Below are 25,087 nucleotides of genomic sequence, written 5' to 3'. Positions count from 1 at the left end.
ATTTCAGCATCTCTGATGCGACTCTCATTCTGTACGTTAATCAGGCAAGTGAGAAACAATCCAGGTCTGGTCAACTCCAATGCCAGTTTATGGCAAAATTTGGACATTACACTCCAAAGGCAGATTTGGAAGCCAATTTAATCTCTATCTGGTGCAGAACTTTGGTCTTATTTGCAAGTGAAGTTTCCATTTCTCAGCCAGTTTTGTGACAATCCTAAACCCGGGCACAGAATGTTTTTCGTTCTGAAACCTTCAGCATTTTGCACACGCTTTGGTTTCATTCAAGGACGCGACTCTGAACACTCCAGGGCTCAATATTTTGTAGCAGGTGGTACTTCGTAGATTGCCGGTGGGTCACTTGTTTTAACTCCAGGGAACCCACAGCAGTTGAGAATCACACTCTGGGAGACTCTTGATGCATATCTCAACAAGAGACAACACAGAGATGGCCTCATGATATTCACTTAGCTGTGCAATAAATCTGAATTGCAATCATTATGTTCAAGGATCATTCTATTCAGTCTAGTACAGTAAAAGAGGTTATTCACACATGCTTTGTTAATTACATTACCATTAAGAGTGAGGCTTGTGAAACTTTTAGACAGATTTGACGAGATGCCAACAGTGAGGGACCTACTGAGTGAATTGTGAACCAGACTCATTACAATGGGGAACTGTTACTTGGTAATTTGACAAAAGCAAAAGTATATCCCCAAGTATTCACGGTGTACACACGCATACTAATGTGAGCTCACGATGCAGGCATTAGTCAGGCTAGCTTATTGAGAAGGGGCATTCCAATTGAAAGAAAGCAACTTATTTTCAGGTGCCAGAAAAGCTCTATATCCATGAATAAACTCGCTATATCAAGCATAAACCCAAAAATAAACAAATCAGCTTGTACAAGATTATAATAGACAAGTCGCAAAGCATACTGGAAGCTGTCTGGGAGCTGCCATGATTGTAAAAAACCAAGTCAAAGGAAGATGCTTGGATAGGATTGTTAGCAGAGATGTTACTGCATGCACTCATTACAGGTAGGATGGGCTTGTTACCATAGATATTCATCATCGAAACACATTTTAAAAATTATACACAAATACATGTTCATACGCAGAAACATTGACTGAGGAGGGTCAAATAATGCTGATAAAGCCCCAATGCTTAATATCACAGAAACCCTACAGTGCAGAAGGAGGCCATTCAGCCCATGGAGTCTGCACCAACAACAATCCCACTGGCGGCACGGTGGCACAGTGGTTAGCACTGCTATTTCGCAGCGCCAGGGACCTGGGTTCGATTCTCAGCTTGAGTCACTGTCTGTGTGGATTTTGCATGTTCTCCCCATATCTGCATGGGTTTCCTCCGGGTGCTCCAGTTTTCTCCCACAGTCTGAAAAACATGCTGGTTAGATGCATTGACCTGAACAGGCGCCGAAGTGTGGCAACTCGAGGAATTTCATAGTAACTTCATTGCAGCGTTAATGTAAGCCTTACTTGTGACTTTAAAATAAACTTTAACTTGTTAACTTTTCCCCATCACCCCACACATCTACCCCACTAATCCGTCCAACCCAGGACACTAAGGGGCAATTTAGCATGGCCAATCAACCTAACCCGCACATCTTTGGAACGTGGGAGGAAACCGGAGCACCTGGAGGAAACCCACGCAGACACGGGGAGGGTGACCCAAGCCAGGAATTGAACCCGGGTCCCTGGAGCTGTGAGGCAGCAGTGCTAACCATTGTGCCACCGTGCCGCCCTCAATCTTGAAGGAAGCTTGCAAGACTTACGAAAATTATACGATTGAGCAACTGACTTTCCTGCAAGTCATTTGTCTGTGCTCCGTATATTGCGAAAAAATTTTGAATGCTGGCAAACAAAAAAGAGACAACTGCCTCACGCAGTCTTATTTACAGTCGTCTATCTTCAGATGAATAAAAGATCAGACAATTAATAAGCAATTCTGTCACAGCTGGGGAAGGGTGTGCGGCTCCCAACCCCTTCACTTGTCTCCCGCCTTACTGAACAGATTGTGCGGGCCAATCAAATTAATCAGGATCCTGCGGATGAGACAGCGAAGTCGGAGTCAGCTACTGGGAAGCAGTGAAGGAAGGTAACAGCAGCACAGGGTGTGCCATTGCACCAGCCCCTCTACCAAACGCAAGCACATCATTCTAAACTAAAGGAACTGAAGACCCAAAAGGAATTTTAAACGTGCACATATATACGTCTGCGCGTCGAGGTCTTCTTTCTAAGGCATGCAATGGGAAACATGCAAAAACTGCAGGGGAGGGGTTGGGTAGAAAAAGGAACACGCAAAAAGGTCAAACAAAAGAACTGTTAGAAAGATATTTTTAAAAACACACACACACACACACAATTGAAAGTATTCAGCTTTTCCAGCTGAGAACAAATCCATCTGCAAGATCAAAGCTGGGCACTTTCCGGTTCACTGCTACCATTAAGTTTAAATGAGATTTTGGCCACAGCCTTTATCCTGATGGCTGGAGACAACCTCTGCTTTTAAATTCTTTTATTACCCGACAGTAATTGGATCATTCACTAGCAGCCTGGATTCATCACTTTGGGCCAAATTGCAGGGATTTGAAATTCGGACGACAAGCTGAAGAATTATATCCAAATTAAAATTCATGTGCACAGGACGGGCCATGGTTTCTCAGAGTTGTTTACTGAAAAAAAAATTGGTCCGAGGGATCTGCACTGTTAGAAATTTTAATTGGGAGGGAATTGTGGTTAAGGATGGTGGCGGTGGGGGCGCTTCAGAATAAACTGCGTCTCCGGGCTGTTTAATTGAAGCGATCTCAATTTTAAACTTTCCCACAGAAGATTTAGAACGTGGCATTGGCAAAATCTGGGTGGCCCGAAACCAAGGGCAAAGATGCCCCCAAACTCGTCCAGTTCCTTGTACGCCAGTCAGAGAATGTGGAGCACTCCACTGAGACTCTCCTCATGAAAGGCTTTAGCACACAGTGTGGCACTCAGTGTACACGTTGAAGCACATAAAGCATTCTGCTTGTGCGAGTCCAGATACAAACTCAACACTGGAGAAAAGGAGGATAATGGCTCAATGAAGATGATTGTCCATTTTGAACTTGAACAAACTTGCATTTATATAGTGCCTCAGCTCATCACTTGGATATTCTATTATCTTTCATTTTGCAGTGGTGCATTTTCTTTCCAGTCGCCGCTTCAGCCTATACGGGCATTTGATTTAGGATCGGGAGTAGGCTACTTGATCCTTCAAGCCTGCTCCACCATTCGTTAAGACCATGGCTACTCTGATTGTAACCCATTTCCACATTCCTGCCTAACTCAATAACCTTTCACTTCTTTTATAGCATAACCAAGGACCCCACGCACCCGGGACATACTCTCTTCCACTTGCTTCAATCAGGAGAAAGGTTCAAAAGTCTGCGATCACATACCCACCCACTCAAGAACAGCTTCTTCCCTGCTGCCATCAGACTTTTGAATGGACCTACCTTATACTAAGTTGACCATTCTCTACACCCTCGCTATGACTTTTTCCCAGCATTGAAATGTCTAAAACTAGAGGGAATGCACTTATAGGGGAGAGGGGGAAAGTTCAAAGGAGATGGGAGGGGCAAGTTTTTTGCACAGAGTAGTAGGTGTCTGGAATGCGCTGCCAGGGGTGGTGGCGCAGGCTGATCCGATAGTGGGGTTTTAGATAAGCACATGAATATGAAAGGAAGGGAAATTGAGGAGAAATATGTAAGGAGATTACAGATAGCTCCAAGAAAAATAGGGTGGTAATAGAAGGGGATTTTAACTTTCCCAACATTGACTGGGACAGCCATAGTATTAGAGGGTTGGATGGAGAGAAATTTGTTGAGTGTATTCAGGAGGAATTTCTCATTCAGTATGTGGATGGCCCGACTAGAAAAGGGGCAAAACTTGACCTCCTCTTGGGAAATAAGGAAGGGCAGGTGACAGAAGTGTCAGTGAGGGATCACTTTGGGACCAGTGACCATAATTCTATTAGTTTTAAAATAGCTATGGAGAACGATAGGTCTGGCCCAAAAGTTAAAATTTTAAATTGGGGCAAGCCCAATTTTAATGGTATCAGGCAGAAACTTTCAAAAGTTAATTGGGGGAGTCTGTGGGAAGGCAAAGGGACGTCTGGTAAGTGGGAGGCTTTCACAAGTGTGTTAACCAGGGTTCAGGGTAAGCACATTCCTCTTAGGGTGAAGGGCAAGACTGGCAGATGTCGGGAACCCTGGATGACTCGGGATATTGAGGCCCTAGTCAAGAAGAAGGAGGCACATGACATGCATAGGCAGCTGGGATCAAGTGAATCCCTTGAAGAGTATAGGGGGTGTAGGAGTAAAGCTAAGAGAGAAATCAGGAGGGCAAAAAGGGGACACAAGATTGTTTTGGCAGATAAGGCAAAGGAGAATCCAAAGAGCTTCTACAAATACATAAAGGGCAAGAGTAACAAGGAAGAGACTAGGGCCTCTTAAGGATCAACAAGATCATCTATGTGTGGATCCACAAGAGATGGATGAGATCCTAAATGAATATTTCTCATCAGTATTTACAGTTGAGAAAAGCATGGATGTTAAGGAACTTGGGGAAATAAATAGTGATGTCTTAAGGAGTGTACATTTTGCAGAGAAGGTGGTGTTGGAAGTCTTAAAGCGCACCAATGTAGATAAATCCCCGGGACCTAATAAAGTGTAAGCCAAGACATTGTGGGAGGCTAGGGAGGAAATTGCAGGTCCCCTAGCAAAGATATTTGAATCATCGATAGTCACAGGTGGAGGTGCCTGAAGATTGGAGGGTGGCAAATTTTGTGCCTTTGTTTAAAAAACGCTGCAGGGAAAAGCCTGGGAACTACAGGCCAGTGAGCCTCACATCTATGGTGGGTAAGTTGTTGGAAGGTATTTTGAGAGACAGGATCTACAGGCATTTAGAGAGGCAAGGACAGATTAGGGACAGTCAGCATGGCTTTGTGAGTGGAAAATCATGTCTCACAAGTTTAATTGAAGGGGTAACCAAGAAGGTAGATGAGGGCAGCGCAGTTGATGTTATCTACATGGACTTTGACAAGGTATCGCATGGTAGGTTGTTGCATAAGGTTAAATCTCACGGGATCCAGGGTGAAGTAGCTAAATGGATACAAAATTGGCTTGATGACAGAAGCCAGAGGGTGGTTGTAGAGGGTTGTTTTTCAAACAGGACGCCTGTGACCAGCGGTGTGCCTCATGGATCAGTGCTGGGTCCACTGTTATTTGTCATTTATATTAATGATTTGGATGAGAATATAGGAGGCATGGTTAGTAAGTTTGCAGATGACACCAAGATTGGTGGCATAGTGGACAGTGAAGAAAGTTATCTCCGATTGCAACGGGATCCTGATCACTTGGGCTAGTGGGCTGACGAATGGCAGATGGAGTTTAATTTAGATTAAATGCGAGGTGATGCATTTTGGTAGATTGGACCAGGGCAGGACTTACTCAGTTAATGTAGAGCGTTGGGAAGAATTACAGAACAAAGAGATTGAGGGGTACATGTTCATAGCTCCTTGAAAGTGGAGTCACAGGTGGATAGAATGATGAAGAAGACATTCAGCATGCTTGGTTTCGTTGGTCAAAAAATTGAATACAGGAGTTGGGGCACCTTGTTGAAGTTGTACAAGACATTGGTAAGGCCACACTTGGAATACTGTGTACAGTTCTGGTCACCCTATTATAGAAAGGATATTACTAAACTAGAAAGAGTGCAGAAAAGATTTACTAGGATGCTACCGGGACTTGATGGTTTGAGTTATAAGGAGAGGCTGGATAGACTGGGACTTTTTTCTCTGGAGCATAGAAGGCTGAGGGGTGTTCTTATAGAGGTCTATAAAATAATGAGGGGCACAGATCAGCTAGATAATCAATATCTTTTCTCAAAGGTAGGGATGTCTAAAACTAGAGGGCATAGGTTTAAGGTGAGAGGGAAGAGATGCAAAAGGGTCCAGAGGGGCAAAGTTTTAACACAGAGGGTGGTGAGTGTCTGGAACAAGCTGCCAGAGGTAATAGTAGAGGCAGGTACAATTTTGTCTTTTAAAAAGCATTTAGGCAGTTACATGGGTAAGATGGGTATAGAAGGATATGAGCCAAATGCGGGCAATTGGGACTAGCTTAGGCGTTTTAAAAAAAAGGGCGGCATGGACAAGTTAAGGGCCTGTTTCCATGCTGTAAACCTTTGTGACTCTGTACGACTCTATGAATAGAGGGATGTGGAGCAAGGGCAGGCAGCAGGGATTAGTTTAATTTGCGTCATGTTCGGCACAACATTGTGGGCCGAAGGGCCTGTAAAAGCAAGGGTGAGAATGTTACAAATCTCAGCAGGAGCCAATGCGGGCAAATTATAGAAGACAGTGAGTGTTACATGACACACCAATGTTTGGCTTGTAGGCTGGCAGGAAATACATTCACACTGGTGATTCCCCACATTAAGCTGCATGTCAGAGGAGTGATCTAATGAAGCAGATATATATTTTCAACTGGAACCGGATAAAAACACGAAACGTAGCACATTTCTCTCTCCTCCTCCCCACAATCTTGCCACGGGCTCAACAGGAATCAGAGATCAGCCTCCTGGCTGGGCAATCATGCCTAAAGAGCAGAAATTGTTTTCCCTGAAAGAAATCTTTTAAGAAGGGCAGCTTTTAGATGAAGCCACTGAAAAAAAACCAGTCTGGATGGGCAATGCAAAGCAGCTCCCCTGTGCAATGTACAATAGGCAACTTGGCTATCAGAACACTGCACGCAGGTACCATAACACCTGCATAAATCTTCATCTTATAACAATGAATTCATCATATTTGTCCAAAAAGGAACAAACAGAACATTCTAGCTACACTGCTTTATCCATACGGGTTCACTTGCCTCATTGTTGTGATGCATGCACAGCTACAGTCTGTACCCTCAATTCAGTTACAACCTAATTTCCCAAGCTCTTCATTTTAACCTGGCTGATGCAGCCAGTCTGAAAACTTGAGCCAGCAGAATGTCACAACGTTCAGTGGCACCTCTCGAGGCGTGCTATAGAAATGCAAGTTGTTGTGGTTGTACAACACCCACGTTTAAAACAGAAGAAAGGAAGCAAAGCATGCACGAAGTCCGGAATTTTCCGGATGCTCACGCCCCCGCCACCGCTGGCAGCGAGGACGGAGAATTGGCGCTCAACCTAATCTCTGTTCACTGCAGCGGGACTGGAGAATCCCTCCAGCGTGAATGGCCGGGAAATTCCGGCCAAGTTGTTTCTGTCTGCTACTGGAGTTGCCAGGATAATCACTGGAGAATAGAGTTTTTGAGAACACAGGGGGAGGCACAGTAGCACAGTGGTTAGCACTGCCGCTTCATAGCGCCAGGGACCCGGGTTTGATTCCCGGTTTGGGTCACTGTCTGTGTGGAGTTCGCACGTTCTCCCCGTGTCTGCGTGGGTTTCCTCCGGATGCTCCAGTTTCCTCCCACATTCGGAAAGATGTGCTGGTTAGGTGCATTGACCCGAACAGGTGCCGGAGTGTGGCGACTAGGGGGATTTCACAGTAACTTCATTGCAGTGTTAATGTCAGTCTTACTTGCGACTAATAAATAAACTCTAACTTTAAAAATATTTTTGATGTTAAAATGGCTGGGCAAGAAACAAAATACAAGTTTCTATCAGTGAGATTTAGCTTTAACCTCATGGCTTCCACACAACTGACAAGAGAAATTTAAATCGAAGAGAGTCCAGATTCCAAACGAAAGAATCAATTTTTGGGTTATTCCTTTACTTGTTGTTAGTGGTCTAAGGCAATATTAGAATGCAAATTAAAGGGCATCATTGATAATTGCATCTTTATATCCCCCAGTACCAGACCTCAGGTTGCATTTTAAAGCAAGATACTGAATGATTATTGCATGGGTTGGTGCAATGGCTGGCCATCCAATTTGGAGCTCTTTTCCCTTTTAAGGTGGTTCCCACGTGAAACAGAGAGAGTCCAAGCTTATGAAATGCATTTGTCCTTCTCTACCTTCGATCTCTTGTGCAGCGCCTGTGAGAAAAGAGCGGTTTGGGTAGAAGAGGGAGGGGTGGGGAAAAGACAAAAGAAAAACAAGTTTAGAAGTCAGCATTAGCCACATGTGATTAAAGCTCTTAGAGAAAAAACACAAGCAATCACGAGAACATGAATAGCGCTCAAGATTTACCGATAACCTGTGGAGGGGGAAACTTGCTGTACGGTACAGTGCAAGCAATACAGTCATTAACGCGATAAGGTGCACAGTGTGTACTTAACACATCTATTCAGCTCCAAGACCAGACAGCTAGTGAAGCCCAATGCAGGCTCTCAATGTCTTCCTTGCTCAAGTCCGAACCTGCGCCAATGTTTCATTACAAGAGTTAGAGGATTTAACATCTTGACATGCATTAATCATCCCAACAGTCTCCTGTTTGGGCATGCATCACGACCGAGGAATGATTCAACTCCTCAGGAAAAGAAAAGGCATGAGACATTCTCCCAGATCACAACAAAAGCACTTTTTTTCAATGCCTTGTACCGAGAATTGTGTCGAAAAAAAAAATGAAGCAGTTTTTTTTCTGGAATTACAGCTGTTATGTTGGCAGATCAAAATCCAAGCTCATTAACACAGATTCCCTGACAAGCCCACTGACTAATGTACGGCGTGTAGTTGTACCACTTGGTGTTCTTGTATTTAAAAAAATGGTCGAGTAACAAGCAACCCAATAATATAACACTGAATTAGCCTGACAGAAACGTTAATAAGTCTTCACTTTGTAACGCGCTCAATAAACGTTGGTGCTTAAATTTGTAGACTCTCATACATCTGGAAGTCAGTCCTATTGCATCTTGAGCTGTTTGAAAATCTAGTCAATGGCAGGTGATCTATGTGTAACACAGTCGACAGCTGAGTAGAATAGTGCGAATGGCTCCTTCTGCCAAAATGCAGAACTTTGGCCAAAGAATGGAGGACAAAGAGGAGGAAATATTTGGCGAATAAGGCAATCAAATAAGAAAGCACACTGATGGATGGCATGGTGGCACAGTGGTTAGCACTGCTGCCTCACAGCGCCAGGGACCCAGGTTCGATTCCCAACTTGGGGTCTGTGCAGAGTTTGCACATTCTCGCCGTGTCTGTGGGGTTAGGAAACTGAAAGTTTGAAAGACATGCTGGTTAGGTGCGTTGGCCATGCTAAGTTTTCCCTCAGGTGTACCCGAACAGGCACCGGAGTGTGGCGACTAGGGGATTTTCACAGCAACTTCATTTGATTTGATTTATTATTGTCACATATATTAGTATACAGTGAAAAGTATGGTTTCATGCGCGCTATACAGACAAAGCATGCCGTACATAGGGAAGGAAAGGAGTCAGAATACAGGGTTATAGTCATAGATAGGATGTAGAGAAAGATCAACTTAATGCGAGGTACGTCCATTCAAAAGTCTGATGGCAGCAGGGAAGGAGCGGTTTTTGAATTGGTTGGTATGTGACCTCAGACTTGTTTATCCTTTTCTCAGCAGAAGAAGGTGGAAGAGATTATGTCTGGGGTGCGTGGGGTCCTTGATTATGCTGGCTGCTTTACTGAGGCAGTGGAAAGTATAGACAGTGTCAATGGCTGGGAGGCTGGCTTGAGTGATGGACTGGGCTTCCTGCATGACCCTTTGTAGTTTCTTGCGGTCTTGGGTAGAGCAGGAGCCATACCAAGCTGTCATACAACCAGAAAGGCGGCTTTCTATGGTGCATCTTTAGAAGGTGGTGAGAGTCGTAGCGGACATGCCAAATTTCCTTAGACTCCTGAGAAAGTAGAGGCGTTGGTGGGCTTTCTTAACTATAGCGTCCGCATGGCGGGACTGGACAGGCTCTTGGTGATCTAAAAGCTTGAAGCCTTTGTCCCCATTGATGTAGACAGGGGCATGTCCTCCACTACGCTTCCTAAAGTCAATGACAATCTCCTTTGTTTTGCTGACATTGAGGGAGAGATTGTCATCGCACCAATTCACCAAATTCTCTATCTCTTTCATGTACTCCATCTCGTCATTGAGATCCGACCCACAACAGTGGCGTCATCAGCAAACTTGAAAATCGAGTTGAGTTGGAGTACATTGCAGTGTTAATGTAAGCCTACTTGTGAAACTAATAAACTCGAGGTGCTCCAGTTTCCTCCCACAGTCCGAAAGACGAGCTGGTTAGGTGCATTGGCCATGCTAAATTTTCCCTCAATGTGCCCGAACAGACGCTGGACTGTGGTGACTAGGGGATTTTCGTAGTAACTTAATTACAGTGTTAAGGTAAGCCTACTTGTGACAATAATAAATAAATGATGTGCTTCTCAGCATTCAAATCGAGATGGCATAGTGCAGAAATGAGAGGGCAGCTTTCTTACTTAAGCAGTGACCACAGAGATACTCAACAGGAAAAAAATATACAAATACTAAGATAATTGGTTAGCATTTCCTCTGTGTTACATTTATCCCAAAAACAAAGCCTTACTACATTGAATAAACAGAGGAATTTCCCGTTAAATATTGGCAAAATCTGAAGATCCCTTCAAAATAGAGAGAACAAACATAAAAGTCAACAGGCAACGTAATTTTTCTGGGAAGATTGTCAGACTTGGCTTTACAAAAATGCTCAAGGTCTCCATAGCAACGACCTCATAAGGTCTGCCAATAAGTAACTGAAAAGTCCAAATCTGCTTTTACAAGAAAGGTCAATAGAGCCAGTTAAAATACTTCAACCATGTAATTTTTTTTCTGAAGTGCATCAGATAAATTATATTTACTGTTCAATCCCAGTTGTGTTTATTCCAGATGCATCCACAGCATAACAATGCCGCAATCTCAATTCTCCTGGTCATCAAAGAGCAATCAACTCAATCTCCTCCCCTCACCACTTCATAACTTTTCTGGCGTGTGTTTCTCTACTGGAGAAAGGTTAGCACTCAACGATGGAGCACAGCGTCAAACATTGGTATATCGTCTATCACGGGTAAAAGCTGAGAAGAGCTCCACCCACACTGTCCCAACAAAATGACTTGGCTTCAACCTCAATCTCCCCGCAGTGACAGTTCTCATGTGAGTGAGCATTGCGACCTATTGGAGCGAGTTTGCTAATAAATTATTGACTGAAATCTACTGGCCCCTGTTCACTCCAGCAACCACAATACCAATGTAAATTGCACAGAATCAAAGTGGCAACAAAACACCCAATTTACAAGATCACAAAATAGATGGAAGAATGCACACACTTATGGCCATTTTAGTTCAGAGAATGCAACAGTTCGCCCAGTGCAACATTCAATTGTTTCTTAAATAATGCAAGGGTTTCCTTCTACTATTCTCAAGGAGGGCCGTTCCATGTGTTGCTCATTCTGTCAAGAAAAAAATCCCCCATATTAATCCTGAGTTTGCCTTAGAAAAGAATCCCTACAGTGCATAACAGGCCATTCGGCCCATCAAGTCTGCACCGACTCTCTAACAGAGTATCTTACCCAGGCCTTCGCCACCCCCTGCCTTGTAACCCCACAGATTTAGCATGGTCAATCCATCTAACCTGCACATCTTTGGACTGTGGGAGGAAACCGGAGCACCCGGAGGAAACCCACGCAGACGCAGGGAGAACGTGTAAACTCCACACAGCCTTCTCGGACATCAATCTGAAGTAATTTTCTGCATTTATCTTTTCCACGCCGTATAATATTTAATACAAGGCCACCCCCTTGGTCACTTATCAAAAATGAAAAGATGAACTTTCTCTAACATTTTCTCAAAACTTACTTGGATACAGGAGAGCTAATTTTCACTCCTGGTGGGAATTGTATCCGAGAGTGGCATTCAAATGCCAGGAATATTTTTTCACTGTGATTCCCAGCAGTGAGCTGCTTGACCAGCCCAGAGTTCCCCAGCAAGTCCTGGAGAGAAGATGCAATGAGGCACCTTGCAACTGAGGAATGGGGATAAACCAGGTCAACAGAAGTCAAGATGGGGGTTGGTGGAGGATGTGTTGAGGAAAGAAGGGGGGAAAACAATTGTTCCTCTGTGTCCCTCCAAGCAGAATTTTTCTTTTCTTTCTTGATAAGACTCCCAACAGGGGCCCTGCTCAGGAACTGATTTATTTGGCCCCTTGTGCGTCTCTGAATTTGCTCATGAGGTTACTGGTGGGTGGCATTGCTACTAAAACTGGCAATGTTAAATTGCAGACTGGCCTGGAGTGGAGCTACTCTATTTTAATGTCACTCTCCACTCAATTCCCACTGATTGGAGAAGAGTTAAAACTCACCCTTGGGAATCAGCTTTGAGACTCTTAATTGAATTGCCTCCGAGGCTTGTATAACTTCTCTGATAACTAGAATTGGAACAGTTCTGTATGGTTTAAGCCCTCCTCTCACTCTACTCAATTGGGTATCTCGGTCCAATCCAATTTATCTTATTGATTGCTATTGTGCCGGGCTTGGCCGAATTGAGTGTCAAGTCTACTGTTTCTTGAACAAAAACAGAAAATACTAGAAAATCCTGGCAGGTCTGACAGCATCCGTGGGGAGAGAATAGAGCTAACGTTTCGACCCTTTGTCAGAGCTGGAGCTTATATCTACTGTTCCTTGGTTGGCTTGATGTTCTTTGAGTAAATCGTTGCCATTTTTCATTTTTATATGCTCTAATTTACATTTGAACTTTATCAATCCTCAGGGTTGGTACACACTCGATGAGCCTAATGGCCTTCTTCTGCACTGTAGGGATTCTATGATCTTTGATTGTTCGTACCACTTGCAATCGTGGCCACATAAATATTTAGTCTTCCGCAGATTGCACCTAATTACGCAGACCTTTAAACATTCCTGACTGAACACAAACACAGATATTAATCATGTTATTCTGAAAATATAAGGAAATTATTCCAGCAACCTGGCCAACAAATACCCCTCAATAATCACCACAGACACATTATTTGGCCATTTATTTCATAGCTATCTGTTGGACCTTGCAAACTGCCTACAGTGGCGTATTCCAGTCTGCAGTCACCTCCAGTGCCAGTGTGGATTCTTGGTCTATATACTTGTCTTTTGCCAAGGCATTGATTGAGTGGACCAGATATCTCTTCAGTCAGCACAGAGAAATCATGGCCAGAACTTTCCGGACATTCACGCCGGCGGGATTTTCCGGTCCTGCTGGCAGCGCACCCCATCGCAGATTTCCCTGCAACTAGGGTGCATTCAATTAGAAACCCCATTAACAGCGGGACCAGAAGATCCCGCCTCCAGCCAATGGCAGGCTGCCTCCTCTACCTCGAAGCATGTGACGGGTTGCGTGGAAAATTCCGCCCATTACTTTTACCACCTCGCCTGAAAAGCTTGTGTTGGTGCCAGTTCAGTTTAGAATTACAACTCGTGCTTCTGTTCATGATGTCCAATATTCTCACAATAGAAATATGAGCTGTCAGTAGCTTCAACAGCAATGTTTCAAGTACAGCGCAGGGTCATGCTGAGTCACACTGACAAAGAAATATTTCAATTTGTTCCCTGGTCTCAGTGAGCAGATCTCAGACAGACTAATGTCTGGGGTGGTGAGTGGCACCAATGAAGTGCAGAGAAAAGCAATTCAGTCGAATTTCCTGCTTCTGTCAGCATGGGGCATGGTGGCACAGTGGCAAGCACGGCCAATTCACAGCACCAGGGACCCAGGTTCAATTCCAGCCTTGGGTGATCCTGTTTGAAATTTGCACGTTCTCCCAGTGTCTGCGTGGGTTTCTTCCCACAGTCCAAAGACGTGCAGTTTAGGTGCATTGGCCATGCTAAATTACCCCTTAGTGTCCCAAGGTGTGTAGGTTAGGGGGATGAGTGGGATAAATATGTGGGATTATGGGGATAGAGCTAAGATGTTCTGTCGGAGAGTTGGTGCAGTTTCGATGGGCCGAATGACTTCCTTCAAGGCAAGGAACAATACTTTTCACTGTATACTAATCCACGTGACAATTATAAATCAAAAGCAAGTCAAATCAACTCAGTCCATCACTCAAACCAGCCTCCCATTCATTGACCCTGTCTACACTTCCCACTGCCTCAGAAAAGCAGCCAGCATAATTAAGGGCCCCACACACCCTGGACATACTCTCTTCCACCTTCTTCCGTCGGGAAAAAGATACAAAAGTCTGAGGTCACGTACCAACCGACTCAAGAAAACTTCCCTGTTGCCATCAGACTTTTGAATGGACCTACCTCCTCACATTAAGTTGATCTTTCTCTACACCCGAACGATGGTTGTAACACTACATTCTGCACTCTCTCCTTTCCTTCTCTATGAATAGTAAGCTTTGTCTGTATAGCACGCAAGAAACAATACTTTTCACTGTATAATAATACATGTGACAATAATAAATCAAATCAAATTCAAATTCTGCACTGTAGGGAATCTTCTATAAATTCTATAGAAATCTATATAATTCTATTAATTGGAGAAGTTGGGATTCCTTTCCTTGAGAAGTTTGAAAGGAAATTTGATCGAAGCATTCAAAATCATAATTGGTCTGGGCAGAATAGCTATGGAAAAATCATTCCCAATGGTGGAAGCATGGAGAAAAGGAGGGCACAGGTTTAAGGTAATTGGCAAAAGAAGCAAGATTGACACGAGGAAAACTTGTTCACACCACCGTGAGTGATGAGGAATGCATTGCCTGAAAATGCGTAGGAGGAAGTATCAATCAAGGCATTGGTGAGGGAACTGGATTAAGAGCCTGTAGGGCTATGGGGAGAAGGTGAGGGAGTGGCACTAGGTGAATTGTTCACCCAGAGAGCCAGCATAGAGAGGACAGGCTGAAAGATCTCCTCTTGTGCTGTAACAATTGTTTCTTTATTCATTCCTGGGACATGGGCGTCGCCTGCTGGCCAGCATTTTTTGCCCATCCATAGTTGTCCTTGCTGGAGAGTTGAGAGTCAACCACATTGCTGTGGCTCTGGAGTCACATGTAGGCCAGACCTGGTAAGATCGGCAGATTTCCTTCCCGTAAGGACATTAGTGAACCAGATGGGTTTTTCTGACAATCGACCATGGTCATCAGTAGACTCTTAATTCCAGATTTTTTTTTTTCAATTGAATTCAAATTCCACTATCTGCCGTGGCGGGATTTGAACTTGGGCCCCGGACCTTCAGCTGAGTTTCCAGTTTAATAGTCTAGCGATAATACCACGAGGCCATCGCATCCCGTGTGTGATAGCTATCTCATAACCCATACTGGAATGTACACTTGGCATGTGTATTGGAAAGAATAGGTTTGGGCTCAGCTACAATGACTCTCACGGTCACACACCGTTTATGTTGACAGGGTGCAGGATTCATGTGGAAAGATACCCCAGGGTGAATCAATGTCTTCAGTGGATGGGGAGGAAGAAAATAGGGGAAAAGACAGTCTAACAAAAAAACATCAGTAAAGAATTCAGTGTGTTCATAAAAACAAGTCTAGTTGCTTCATTTGCTTTTGACACCAATCGCTAGGGCCAATGAAAAGAATTAGACATCTCGGCTCAGAGCTCAGTTGTGGTAACTAACCTAGCATCTCTGCATCACTGCCATTAATCAAAGGCAAAGAATCACATCAACCTTCCAGAGTTAGAAACATTTGAGAGCTGTTCTGTACAAACGCAGAACCACAGTGAAACCCGCTGACCGCTTCTGAATATTAACAGTCACCGCAAAGCGTGAAGCCACAAACTTCCTTTATGACAGAACAAATGTACAACAAGAGTGCCGGAATAGGCGCTTTCTACAAAAGGCACGCGGAGTAACACATTACCAAGAGGCAGAACACAAAAACTTATCCCCAGGCGCACTGTACCTGTGAAAAGAAATCTGCTCTCTCAAATCAATGCTATGAGAATGTGCCACATGGTGTCGAGCTTTTGACGAAGGAACCCACACTGATATACCAGGATGCTGGGGAAAAGTTTGCTGGGTTTCAGCCCACAGCTTCCCAGAGAGAGTAACATTTCCATCTCAGGGAGGTTTTCAAAGGATTCAGAAAACCACAGGGTTAAAGCGAACTGCAAGCTTTTACCACCAGGCTAGGGTTGCAGTGGAAATGTGTGGAGATTGTTAATGTTGGAATTGAGTTGCTGTGGTGTACATGTTTTAACTTGGTAATCGAGAGCAGCTGTCTCCAATTGGGAAAGCATTAGGGTTTCATTACACGAATAGAAAAAGAAGTGTTCGTACTGGGTGTTGGAGGGAATTGGAAGAGTGCGCGTCTTTACTCTGCAGGCTTGGAAAGAAATCTGTTTTAAGATACAGGCTGGTTTCAGACTGCTTTCTTTCCTCAGCACACCAATATTGGATTTAACAGATTACAAAGCTGCCCACTTGGTTCTTGAATGACACAGCCTGGAAATAGACGGCACATTGACCCTTGTATGTTCCAGCCTCCTGCTTCTGGCTCTGGGTTTCCTTAGTGTAATCTACACAGGCTGTCCCAGAGCAAACAATCTTACAGTGGGGACCTTTTGGATTCCAAGATCTGTTTCAGGAATGGTCCATGATAAGTTGAGGCCTTTACCATTGCAGAAGGTGACGTACTTCTGGTTCATGATAAGCAGGCGCATTTTGTCTGTCTTTTTGGAGGCAGCATGGTGGCACAGTGGTTAGCACTGCTGCCTCACAGAGCCAGGGACCCGGGTTCGATTCCAGCCTGTCTGTGTGGAGTTCGGACGTTCTCCCAGTGTCTGCGTGGGTTTCCTCCGGTTTCCTCCCACAGTCCAAAGGTGTGCGGGTTAGGCTGATTGGCCATGCTAGATGTACAGGGTTACGGCAATAGAGCTTTGGGGGGAGGGGAAGGGGGGTGGGGGGGTGGTGAGGGAGGCTTGTGTGGGATGCTCTTTCGGAGAGTTGGTGCAGACTCGATGAGCTGGATGGCCTCTTTCTGCACTGTAAGCAATTCTATAGATTCCATGGAAAGAGGCCATCTAGTGTCCAATAAATGGGCATTGTCCAGCTGAATTCCTAGGCTCATATCAGAAAAGGTGGGGGAGCGGAGACCAAGGATGATGCATGCAAAGTGCATGAGAAGTCAAAGAGGATACTGAAGGAAGTCCAAAACAGCAGAGAAAGAAGAAGACTTCCCCCTTTGACTGAGGGGGAAGCTGGAGAAACTCAGACAGGAATCTGCTACAAAAGCTCCTCCCACCATTTTGATTCTTAGAATCTTAGAAACCCTACAGCACAGAGAGAGGCCATTCAGCCCATCGAGTCTGCACCGACCACAATCCCACCCAGGCCCTATCCCCATATTCCTACATATTTACCCATTAATCCCTCTAACCTACGCATCCCAGGACACTAAGGGCAATTTTAGCATGGCCAATCAACCTAACCCGCACATCTTTGGACTGTGGGAGGAAACCAGAGCACCCGGAGGAAACCCACGCAGACACGAAGAGAATGTGCAAACTCCACACAGACAGTGACCCAAGCCGGGAATCGAACCCAGGTCCCTGGAGCTGTGAAGCAGCCGTGCTAACCACTGTGCTACCGTGCCGCCCTGTACATCTGACAATTAGAATGTCATCCAATCGGACACCCACTCAATGCTCAGGGTACAACAGGACGCTTTGGGTCTCATGCTTGGCCATAACGAATTCTGGGGATCGACTGAACTTTTACCAGGCATTTCATTGCCTAAGGCCACACCTCGCATGAAAAACAACATGAACTTGTCAGTGAGGAACAACTCAGGATAAAAGGCAAACAATGCACTTGTAACAATGCATGTGGAACAGATTAAACCTCATTAGATAAAAGCAACGTCACATCAATAAGACTCGGTTCCTGTAGCAAGCTTCTTAGTAAATATTATTTTGGTAAATGGGAGTTTTTTTAATTCAGATTTTTTATTAAAACTATGCAGAATGATAGTGAATGGAGGAAGAATCATAGAATGCCTACAGTGCAGAAGGAGGCCATTCGGCCCGTCGAGTCTGCCCCGATTCTCTGATAGAGCATCTTACCCAAGCCCCAGCACCGTAACCCCACACATTTACCCCGCTGATCCCCATAGCCCACACTTCTTGAGACACGAAGAGGCAATCTAGCATGGCCAATCAACCTAACAGACATATCTTTGGACTGTGGGAGGAAACTGGAGCACCCGGAGGAAACCCACGCAGACATGGGGAGAACGTGCAAACTCCACACACACAATCACCCAAGGCCGGAATTGAACCCAGGTCCCTGGTGCTGTGAGACAGCAGTGCTAACCACTGTGGAAGAGGGTGGAAGTGAGCTCAAATGATGTACAAGAGTTGGAGAGCATTTATCATAGCGTCTGTTTCCAGTTCACCTGCGCATTCAACTCGATTTGGAACTGTATTTTATATTTAAAACGCAAACAGTCGTCATGACTTTTTGACAAATGACTTTTGTGGTGTTGGTTGTTTTCCCGCAGCATTAAGGAAATGAGCTTCCTTGACAATTAATAGCCCTGTTCCCTCTGGGGCGCACAACAAGCTGTTGCCAGTGTGGAGTATTCCTGCTCATCGCCAGACTGACCTCCACCACTGAAGGATTTATGTCCTTTCAGCTTTTCTGCGATTGTGCTCCTATTCTTGTCGCTTGGTGTCAAACTGATAAGACAGGAGTTCTACACTGATGGATGAAAGTCCCGATGAAAGGACGTTACCACCTGCAGCCGTTCAAAAAGAAGCCGATATGTCGAGAATTCATCAAATACCACACCGCACAGAAAACAAACAGAAAGTGTGAGGCATGCCAAGTGTTGCTGACGATTGAAGGGAGGCTGGATGCCAACATACAAAGGCTATACCTTGCAGAAACTATAAAATGTTGACAACATTAAATGTGACGATAAGGATGAGAGTTGTCCCATGTCTGTAGTAAACAAGTAGGAATTGGGCGGGAAGCCATAACGACCTTTCCAGCGCAGGGGAATTTACTGAGAAGCGATTTCAGAGAGAGAGCTTTTGACCTTTGGTTGATCAAAATCAATTTGCCAATTTGTAACACAACTGGGGAGGGAACGGCTTTTCACATTCATCTTAGCAAATTGCAGAACGCTTCCTGTTGCTTTCCTCACTTTCAGATACAAACACTGGCCAATGTGTTAACGCTAGGGTTGCCAACACAAGGCCCTGGCAACTGTATCCAAGGTGACGGAGGAGAGATATTTGTTCCCGCACCTTTCATTATCAGGTCACTGTTCGGCGGTATTTTCTGCTTTTATGCATTTGGCCGCGGCTGGGCATCAAGTACCATAAAGGACAGCCAAGCGGTTGCCAACCTGAGCATGCCGTAGTGCTCAGGGACAAAGCAGAATATACACTTCACCTTCAGTACAAATTTCAGATAGGGCAAACCAGAGTGCTGTTAAATCAGGCCAGGAAAGGCATCTGTGAAAGTGGTGAGTTTTCACACAGCTCCTACCTGAGCCAGCGCTCTGCAGAATATTTGGAAAATTCCACCCCATTGCCCTGAAGCCTTTTTGCACACCCCGCCTATTCTAGCCTCAGTGTCCACGCCAAATCGTTGACACAAGTATGACATTGAATGAGTCATTTCATTTACAAACCTGGTGAAATGATATTGAATCAGCCCACCTGCTGCATGATGTGCCTCTACATCATTAAGCATTGGTGGAGAAGCTAACACTGGCAGCATTTCTGCAGGGAAAGGCAATGTGTGCTCAGTTTAATAGTGACAGCTACTCGTTTGTCATCTGCAGTGAGACACAATTTTCAGTTGGAGACTGGTAAACACTGGAAATTTTCCCCCGCTCTCTCCTTCCCAATCAGCAGACAGTAGACAATAGTTCGCTTTGTTCTCCAGCTCTCTATAAATCACAAGGCTGCTGAGTTGTTACAGAATGCAAACAAACCACGTTCCAATCATCTGCCTTGGCAATCACGAAGAGTAAGGGATTCCGTTTTTTCTTTACCCCATTCCATGAAGGAAGAAAATTAATGTGGAAAGCACGGCCGTACACACAGATGACCCCATTTATAACTGGGTATGGAAGAAAGTCTTTGAAACAAGACTGGTTCCAGGTTCAACCCCAGGCCTGTGTGGAGTGGGGCAGACACAGTAAGAAGTCTCACAACACCAGGTTAAAGTCCAACAGGTTTATTTGGTAGCAAATACCATTAGCTTTCGGAGCGCCGCTCCTTCGCAGCACAGTGGTTAGTACTGCTGCCTTACAGTGCCAGGGACCAGAGCTTGATTCCGGCTTGGGTCATTGTAAAGTAAAATAAAGTTTATTTATTAGTCACAAGTAAGGCTTACATTAACGCTGCAATGAAGTTACTGTGAAATTCCCCTAGTCGTCACACTCTGGCGCCTGTTCGGGTCAATCGAGCTAACCAGCACGTCTTTCAGACTGTGGGAGGAAACCAGAGAACCCGGAGGAAACCCATGCAGACACAGGGAGAACGTGCAAACTCCACACAGACAGTGACCCAAGCCAGAGGTGACTGTGCGGAGTCTGCACCTTCTCCCCGTATCTGCATGGGTTCCTGCCGGTTTCCTCCCACAGGTCGAAAGACGTGCTGGTTAGGTGCATTGGCCATGCTAAATTCACCCTCAGTGTACCCGAACAGGTGCAGGAGTGTGGCGACTAGGGGATTTTCACAGTAACTTCATTGTAGTATTAGTGTAAGCCGACTTGTGACACTAATAAATAAACTTTTAAAAAAACACTTTAGATGGCTTACCCCAGCTGAGATCACATTAAATTTACAGCACAGAAATAAGGCCACTTGGCCCAACTGGTTGACATTGCGGTACAGTGATTAGCACTGCTGCCTCACAGCGCCAGGACCTTGGGTGACTATCTGCATGGAGTTTGCACGCTCACTGTGTGTCTGCGGAGTCCAAAGATGTGCAGGTTAGGTGGATTGGCTATGCTAAATCACCCTGTTGCGGCCCAAGATGTGCGAGTTAGATGGATTCGCCATGGTAAATGTGTGGGTTACAGGGATAGGGCCTGAAAAATGTTCACATATGGACAAGATTCAACTGTGCAGGTTCCCCCCTCTCCCCAACCAGATAGTGTGACAGAGAGTCGGTGTAGACTTGATGGGCTGAATAACCCATATCTAAGGAAGGATGCGCTGGCCTTGGAAAAGATCCAGAGGAGGTTCACAAGAATGATCCCTGGAATGAAGAGCTTGTTGTATGAGGAACGATTGAGGACTCGTTGGAGTTTAGTAGGATGAGGGGGGGATCTTATTGAAACGTACCGGATACTGCGAGGCCTGGATAGAGTGGATGTGGAGAGGATGCTTCCACTAGTAGGAAAAACTAGAACGAGAGGGCACAACCTCAGGCTAAAGGGATGATCCTTTAAAACAGAGATGAAGAGGAATTTCTTCAGCCAGAGAGTGGTGAATCTGTGGAACTCTTTGCTGCAGAAGGCTGTGGAGGCCAGGTCATTGAGTGTCTTTAAGACAGAGAGAGATAGGTTCTTGAATAATAAGGGGATCAGGGGTTATGGGAAAAAGACAGAAGAATGGGGATGAGAAAAATATCAGCCATGACTGATTGGCAGAGCAGATTCAATGGGCCGAGTGGCCTAATTCTGCTCCTATGTCATATGGTCTTATGGCCTCTTCTGCACTGTAAGGATTCTATGATTCTATGCTTGTATTTATGCTCCAGGTGTTTCTCCTCCCAGCCTACTTCATGTAACTGTACCAGAGCATCCTTCCATTCCTTTGTCCCATCATGTACTTTTCCAGCTTAGCCCGATTGTACATTGGGCAGCTGTGATATTGGCTTGGGCAATCTACACACAGGACAGAGAAAACTAATGATCCAGAGGTACCCCCTCTGATTCCACCCTGAAAAATGTTCACATGTGGACAAGATTCAACTGTGCAGGTTCCCCCCCACCTCCCCAACCAGATAAACACCCTGCTGATACTCAATACAACAGCTCACACATTAAGGGCAATTATTAGGACAAAGTGCTAGAAAACTGCCGGCAGCTGGAGAACTTCATCCTGGGTGATCCATCAACTTCCAGCAGCAAGAATGGAACAAGAGGGGGGATCAATTCAAAACTCAAGAGCTCCACGTTAATATCTCGCCTCCCAATCTGTTCAAACACCCCTGAAATAGCTGCCTTTATAACACTGCTGTGATATTTACATTCATATCTTTTCATGCACCTTCAAATTGTGCGCTAATATTCAAGGCTTAGTGTTTAGAAAATATTTACACCATGGGATTCCCAGTAAGACTTTCAGAAAGCAAAGTCAACAAAAGCACCTTCATAAAAGCAAATTACTGCGGATGCTGGAATCTGAAACAGAACAGAAAATGCTGGAAAATCTCAGCAGGTCTAACAGCATCTGGGGAGCGAGAATAGGGCCAACGTTTCAAATCTTGATGACCCTTTGTCAGAGCCTTTCATTTCACTTCGACTGTGTCAGCGAGTCAAGTATGCATCACATCCCAGTGCGCTTGAGCGGGGCAATTCTACAACACGGTGCTCCCAGTGACAAATCTCGCTGGCTGGAAACGATCAGAAACTCGGGTGGAAAACAGCATGCGTATGAATATCCAACCTTGAATCGAAAGAAGCTGGAGGATAAACTGCTGTTTGAGGTTTCATCACCTGGACCAGACTTCCCCTCCCATGGCAGAATAAAGTTGGATTTCTTCAAGTCTGGATGAGAGGCAACTCGAATTACACGTGATTATGTTCTCTTGTCCATCTCAGTGGTTTATTGGAAAGCTGATGACACTCAACTAAACCCCATGTGCAACAATGTTTGTAAATGCTTGGTCTACCTGGCTTTCAAGGTGAAGTCTTAAATATGTAATTCACCTCTTCACCTTCCCCTGGAAACTACAAAGGGTTGTGAACGTAGCCCAGTCCTTCACGCAAACCAGCCTCCCATCCATTGACTTGGAAAAGCAGCCAGCATAATCAAAGACCCTACACACCCCAGACATTCTCTCTTCCAACTTCTTCCGTCGGGAAAAAGATAAAAAAGTCTGAAGTCACGTACCAACCGCTTCTTCCCTGCTGCCATCAGACTTTTGAATGGACCTACCTCGCATTAAGCTGATCTTTCTCTACACCCTAGCTATGATTGTAACACTACATTCTGCACTCCCTCCTTTCCTTCTCCTGTACGTACACTATGAATAGTATGCTTTGGGGCGGCATGGTAGCACAATGCATTGCTGCTTCACAGCGCCAGGGACCCGAGTTCAATTCCCGGCTTGGGTCACTGTTTGTGTGGAGTTTGTACGTTCTCCCCGTGTCTGCGTGGGTTTCCTGCGGGTGCTCCGGTTTCCTCCCACATTCTTAAAGACGTGTTCATTGACCGAACAGACGCCGGACTGTGGTGACTAGGGGAATTTCACAGTAACTTCATTACAGTGTTAATGTAAGCCTTACTCGTAACTAATAAATAAACTTATTTACTTACTTGTCTGTATAGCGCACAAGAAACAATACTTTCCTAATACATGTGACAATAATAAATTCAATCAAATCATACCCAGTAGAGGAGGGCCATGGTATTAAAGCTGAGTGAACCGATTTGTTAGATCGAAGATCACAAGTGAAAAAAACGAGTAAAAGGCAACTGAATTCAGGCGTCGCCTACCACTGCATTCAAAAGAGGAAACTCCAAGATTAACTATCTCAGTCGAAGAGACTGTAACCACAGCAACCAGGCCATCGTGTTTCCCATTCTGCCACTTTATAACTCAGCATTAAATTACTGGATTAAACTGGATTTACTGGGAGCAGAAGAAGAACTGAATTTGATGAACTGTCTCCAACTGATTTCCAGCTTCAAAAGCAGAGTGAGTTTGAGGGTAGTGGGGAAGGTGGAATGATTCAACAGACAGCAAGCAGCATGTAGTCGCTGCACAGCGCTTGAAATGTCTTCTGAGCAGACACTAAACACAGCAAGACAGAGCACGACACATAACCAGCAGACCACTGAGAGAAGCTTCTCCAGTCGCGCCTTTGATGAGAGCAACGACGCCCCATACAGTTGGTGGCACTGTCACCAGAGATCAGTACATACTTGGTGCTAAACAAGAAGGTAATCCAATCATGGTCAAACAGAGACATCTTTTCCAAATCATTAGCATTAGCCATGGTGTGATCTGGGGCTCCTTAGAACAGGAAATGAGATTTTACTTTTCCCTTTTATTGACACAGAATTGCATTTAAAACTGCACCGTTTGTTTAGAAATCTTACAGCGGTTTGGCAGCAGGTGTCGGGACACGACATATCAACATGCACACGCACCTATGCTTTCCCCAAAAACCAGGTATTTTTTCTATGTTCTATGATTGAGGGTTATAGGTAAGACTACATATAAGCCTAGGTAGGTAGGGACATGACCGGCGCAACTTGTGGGCCGAAGTGCCTGTTTGTGCTGTATTTTTTCTATGTTCTATCTGCGAGAGTCGGCACCCCCAGCACCTTTCCACCTGGTACCAAGCTTATTAATAATTACAAATGCTGTGATTACAATAGGAGGGAAAAGGGCCAGGTTCTTAGATCTAAGTGATCAACCGTGAAAGATTTTATCAGGTCAGAAACCATTACATTGTTTATTTACCATATGTCAACATCTGAACTCTTTGAACACTGCACAGTACCACACACTGCGATATAGTGAACTGGCACCAGGAGAACAATTTGACATTCATCCATTCATAGAATCCCTACAGTGCAGAAGGAGATCATTCGGCCCATCAAGCCTGCACCGACAACAATCCCACCAGGCCCTACCCTTGTAACGTTGTGTATTTACCCTGCTAATCCCCCTGACGCTACGGGGCAATTTAGCATGGTCCATCAACCTAACCCGCACATCTTTGGACTGAAAATAATATTTTCAGAGGGCCATTTGAGACGTTTGGTCTCTTGAGCATCTGATCTTAATGGTCCACCACTGGTGACCATGCTTTCAACTCTGGTGAAATTTTAGTCCCCCCCCAACTCTCCACCTTATCTGCGCTCCTCTCACCCTGGCCTCCTGTCAATCCCTGATTTTAACTACTCCACCATTGGTGGCACTCTGG

At 44.9% G+C, this 25,087-nt stretch overlaps 1 protein-coding gene across 6 annotated transcripts in view; it reads right to left on the bottom strand.

The window, feature by feature from the left end:
- The window catches only part of cadm1a (cell adhesion molecule 1a), a 455,101-nt gene that overhangs the window by 125,828 nt on the left and 304,186 nt on the right, over positions 1-25,087 (bottom strand). For 4 of the 6 annotated variants that reach the window (XM_078198993.1, XM_078198989.1, XM_078198991.1 and 1 more), the window contains exon 2: positions 8,050-8,070. The exons of the other annotated variants lie outside the window; for them this stretch is intronic. In XM_078198993.1, the coding sequence (XP_078055119.1) occupies positions 8,050-8,070 (21 nt within the window). The remainder of the gene's footprint in view (positions 1-8,049; positions 8,071-25,087) is intronic. 6 annotated transcript variants of the gene reach the window in all.

The sequence above is a fragment of the Mustelus asterias genome, chromosome 27 (genome assembly GCF_964213995.1).
Source record: "Mustelus asterias chromosome 27, sMusAst1.hap1.1, whole genome shotgun sequence".
NCBI lineage: Eukaryota > Metazoa > Chordata > Chondrichthyes > Carcharhiniformes > Triakidae > Mustelus > Mustelus asterias.
The sequence above is the reverse complement of the archived record's forward strand: the minus strand, read 5'-3'. Positions and strand labels throughout refer to the sequence as shown.